At 44.2% G+C, this 5000-nt stretch overlaps 1 protein-coding gene across 1 annotated transcript in view; it reads right to left on the bottom strand.

The window, feature by feature from the left end:
* LOC119581081 (arginine-glutamic acid dipeptide repeats protein-like) overlaps positions 1-5000 on the bottom strand; it is a gene marked incomplete in the record, with an annotated part of 51640 nt that overhangs the window by 14075 nt on the left and 32565 nt on the right. The window contains 5 exon segments of the mRNA XM_037929400.1: positions 239-681; positions 1152-1276; positions 1554-1707; positions 1850-4203; positions 4541-4639. Coding sequence (XP_037785328.1) covers positions 239-681; positions 1152-1276; positions 1554-1707; positions 1850-4203; positions 4541-4639 — 3175 coding nt within the window.

Genomic DNA, 5000 nt, shown 5'->3' on the forward strand with positions numbered 1-5000 from the left:
AAATGAGATGAGATATACAAGTCCAGTACTACCTGACAGTTGACTTCCTCCTGCCTTCATGCTCCATCACAATGCACAAGTGTCACCTATGCAGTGCTGCCACCATACTATCCAGAATCCCAAATGACTTCCTTACCCCTTCGTATAGATTATCACAAGTTAGCACAGAAACTGATTACATTAACAGATAGTAAAGCATGGCAGCACCTGTGACCAGAAATGTGAGTCATGTACTTACCAAGACGTTCCAGCCTATCCCTCTCAGAAACTGCAAGGAGAGCTGCAGATGATGCTGAAGGGCTTGGAGCATACAGTCCATGCCCATGAGGAAATCCTGAGGGCAGGGACACTGGGGGGCTGAAGCCTGGGAACCGACTGGCACTTATCCAGTGTGGGGACAAACTGTGAGGATGGCCTGCATCAAGTGGGTTCATTGGTCTCTTCATGATCTCTTGCTTGATGCGATCTGAGATCTCTCTCTCTCTCAGTTCTCTTAGTTCTCGCTCTCTTGCTTCAAGCTCCATTCTCTCCTGTGAACCAGGGGGATACAATGCTGCCATGCTGCCAAAATGCAGCAGATCCAGACCAGGTGGAGGAGCACCAGGCATTGCAGGAGGTAGCCCTATTGCAGGTGGTCGCACAGCACCAGGGGAAAGCCCAGCATGTGGACGAGCATAATCGCTGCAAAAATAGGACAACAAGCAATTCAAGAAATTGTACACAATCACTTTCTCTTTCATACTATATCTATTTATGTGTATATTTGATTCTCCACTTTGCAGGCTGTATTTGATATATGAAAATGAAGTGCATTTTCTGAAACACAAGCTCAAGATCCTGAAATGCCAAAAACTAGAATTTACTTTGGTGAAACTTTAAAAACTAGGTATTTTTTGTGGCTAGTGGGGAAAGATGAGCAAAAGATTTTGCAGTTCTTCGGGGGTTAATATGAAAATAAACATTTATTAGAGTCCACTAAATTGTTAACACCTAGAAAAAACAGATAACTGGACATTAAAGTCTTGGCTATTTAATCATTTAAAAAATTATTTTTAGAATAAGAATATTTAATTTACTTGTCGCAGGAAATGCTTACAGCGTAGTATTGCATATGCATAATAACATATAATGGTCACATACAGGAAACTAACCTTAGTCTGTTCAATGCGGGCGTATCGACAGGGTTTCTCGGCTGCATACTCCCGTAGATGGAGCTGCTCTCTCCTGAGCTTGTGGGTTTGGGGGTTTCTCGTTTGTCTGGTGTACTGGCTTTCCTCTAAAAATCATAATCCAAGTTATAAATTAAAATCCTATATTCCTCCTCCCACCTGGCAAGATCATTTATTTTCATCTTTGCATTTCAATTTGGATAGAAATTTCATATTCTACTGTACTAACCATCAAATCAATTAAGTAAAACAATTTCTTACATGACATACAGTAACCTTTGTCCTGTAATCTAGGTTTTAAACTTTACATTGATTTATTTCCATTTATTGTTTAAGATAATATTTTATTCAATATCTGGATTACAATAAACCATAATATATCACCTGTAGTCTTTCCCTCTCCTCTTTCTCTTTTTCTGCTTGTTTTCTTAATCTTTCCTCACGCTTTCGTGCTAACTGGCTGTTAGGAACAGGCTTGAAGGTGAGATCCGTGCGAGTACACGAGTTATAATCCCCTCGATTCCAGTGCCGCAAGAAGCTGTAAATAAAAAGTATGCAATAATGAAACAGAATAATAAATTTGAAGACAAAACCTTGAATCTCTTATATGGAATTTAAATTTGTTTCAGATAAATTTTCAGTAATCTACTATTAGTAGAAAAGCACAAAATATCACTTACATAGCACTTTCAGACCGATGGAACTCTGAATCCTCAATCTTAGGCTCTGGCGAGGGTTCCCTGTGTTGAGGAGCCTCATCTTCATCATCTTGCTCATCTCCATCATGGATTGCACCACTTGAGCCTATTGAGGGTGGTGGGCCCCCAGTGTATACTGGATGGCTGGGTTGTACCGTAGCAGGAAGTGCCTGGGTAGTGGGTGGTTGGCTGGGGGATGGGCCAGGCACAGGAGCCAAATTGGTTGGCATGGTGGGGGGTTTGACCACAGGCCCTGTGTGCGCCGCAGGGGGTGTTGGTAGAGGTGGAGGCCCTCCTGATGTCACTGGAACCATACCTGGTGACATTCTGTGTGCCATGCTTTGAGACATGCCCTGAGACATACCTGGTACTAGTCCTGGGGACATTCCAGGCAAACCAACAGCAGGCACACTTGGTCTTATACCAGCAGGCACAATTGATGGCTGACTAGATGGCAGCTTGCTGGGAGAAGAAATGTGTGGAGGAAGACCTCCAGTGCGACTAGGGTATACTGGTGGTCCAAGATGAGGTGGAGGGGGAGGAGGAGGATGCACACCAAGGGTCGGTGAAGGTTTGGTAGTGGTTGAGGTGGTAGTTATTGTGGAAGACCCAGTGGTAAGGGGTATTGGGTTAGGAGAAAGCCTACTTGGATTTGTTACTGTAGTTGGGGCAGGCGGTCCAGTGCTACTTGGCCGCTGTAAAGGTGACTGAGATCGTTGAGTTAAGGGGCGTGTAGGCTGTCCTCCATAGGGGAGCTGCATAGGGATTGGATAGCCAAATGGAGCATAAGGGTAAGCATATCCTGGAATAGCTAAATTTGGAGGCAAAGATGCAAGAGCTGCAGCAGGAGGAATACCAGGTATTCCAGCTGTTGCAGGTGGTTTAATGTCTGGCCTTGGTTCAGATTTGACCTCTGCTATAATTTCTGGCCTATCTCCTCTTTCAGATTTAACTTCTTGCTTTGGTTCAACTTTCCCTAACTCTAATTTTGGCCCACTTGATAGAGCCGATATAGGCGGTTGTTCATATTTAGGTTTCTCTGGTCTTGGAACTTGTTCTGGCTCACGTTTTATATGTTCTGATTTTATAATTGGACCTGGAGGATACTGTGGTATACCAGGACCAGATGGTATAGGAGACCTGGTCTGCACTGGCGGAATATTTGTTGGTGGCGTACCTGACACTCCCACTGAGTATATTGCTGGGGCGGGACTCACTCTTGCCACAGGTGTGGTGTTACTGGGTCCCTGGCTCAATGGAAGGTTTGTAGGACCTGGCTGAGTATAACTATGTATAGAAGGTCTCATGGCTGGATGAATACCAGGTGGATATCTCACAATCTCAGCTTCTGATTTGACTTTGACCATTTTTTCTTGTGCAGATGGTGGTGTTCCAGGAGGCACTGATGCAAGAACACTATGAGGCACGCTCACTGGTGCCCTCACTACCGACCCACGCTCATCCACAGGTACAGTATTGATAGGCCGCACAGCACTTGTGACAGTTGTGGTTGCAACTGCTGTTGTAGCCAGACCAACAGATGCAACAGGTGCCACCACTGTGAGTGAGGAAGGCCGACTCACACCAGGAGACATGAGCTGAGACACAGGAGGAACCCTGGTGGTTGTGATGACAGGCCTGCTAGGAGCTGGGTTTATAAGGCTGCTAACAGTGGTGATACTTGGAGGAGAGGATATGATGGGAGGCTTAATGTGAGTAACTACAGGAGGAGCCTGCGTGGGTGAAGCTGGGTTTGGTAGACGACCAATGATTTGTGCTTGTACTGATGGGCCACTATGGGCTGGGGGAGGCACTAGATTGCTCGGAGACACTCTGGGCACAGACGTCGGTACAAGAGCAGCCTGGACCACTGAACCCCGAGGTGGTTGAACCTGAGAAGGAGTTGATACTCCACATGTTACAGCTACTGATACACTCGATGCAGCAGGCGAGCCTGGTAAAACAGGTCTTATTGTTGAAGGAGGCATGACTGGTCTTGCCTTAGGGGGTGGTGCCGGTGAGGGTGATGGCGATGGTGAAGGTGATGGTGAAGGTGATGGTGAAACTGGTATAACATGAGATTGTGCTTCAGGTGGAGGAGATGGAGGCAATGTGGTGGTGGTGGTTGGGGTGGTTGTAGTAGAGGTGGTCACCACAGCTGAGTTTGTTGCTGTAACTGGTGGTGGAGCAGATGCCAGTGTTGCTGGAGGTTGTGGAGTGGACACTGGATGCAGCTGGGGTGTTGGTGTAGATGGTGTGGCAGGAGAGGGGGAACTGGGCTCTCCACTTGCACCATCTCCTTCATCTGAACTCTCCTCAGAACTAAGGCCAGATATCTGTAAGATATATATGTAACATGATGGAGATGACAAAACTTACGAAAAAAATATTGATTATGTCTATATCTGATACCATTTGCATATCAAGTACGTAACATTCCTTGGGGGTAACACAATTTTTTTACATGTGAGGCATTAATGTATAACTTTAAAAGTTTCACATATCCTTGAGGATCTATTTTCATGAATCATCAATGTAAAGACAAGAAATATCTTCATATCCTTTCAGATATCTATAGCCATCCCTCTAACTAAATGAAAATAGCTTTATAGAAGACAAGATCTTATATCATGGCAAACTAGACAAACAATAGAAAAGCTTCAGGACACTCACATCACCCCCATTCCTTTTTCTTTTATTTGGTGTGGAAGGACCCGAAGCATCATCCGAGCCTCTTGTGCGTTTGATCCTTCGCCCATTCTTGTCCTCGCCCTTGTAGAGAAAAAAAATTATAAACATGTTTCACTAAACTGAGGAACCATGGTCATCAGAGGATAATACATTTTCTAAAACATGGTTCACTTCCATTGAAATTAAAAAAAAAAAAAAAAAATCATTGCACATACTGCAAAAAATAATGATATCAAAATGAAATAAAACAATTTTCTTGTGTACATTAAAACTGTGATAGATATTAGAACATCAAAGGTCATGTCAGGAGGGAGACATGGCACAACATGGACTTAGTTTTTTATACCATACTACTTTTTTCCAATATCTATGTTTGGTATTATGGCAATACTTGTAGCAGCACAGCCTAGGCTCCTTCAGCCAGTAAGGATGGGAGAAGGGA

This window comes from Penaeus monodon, chromosome 14, assembly GCF_015228065.2.
Source record: "Penaeus monodon isolate SGIC_2016 chromosome 14, NSTDA_Pmon_1, whole genome shotgun sequence".
Classification (NCBI taxonomy): Eukaryota; Metazoa; Arthropoda; class Malacostraca; order Decapoda; family Penaeidae; genus Penaeus; species Penaeus monodon.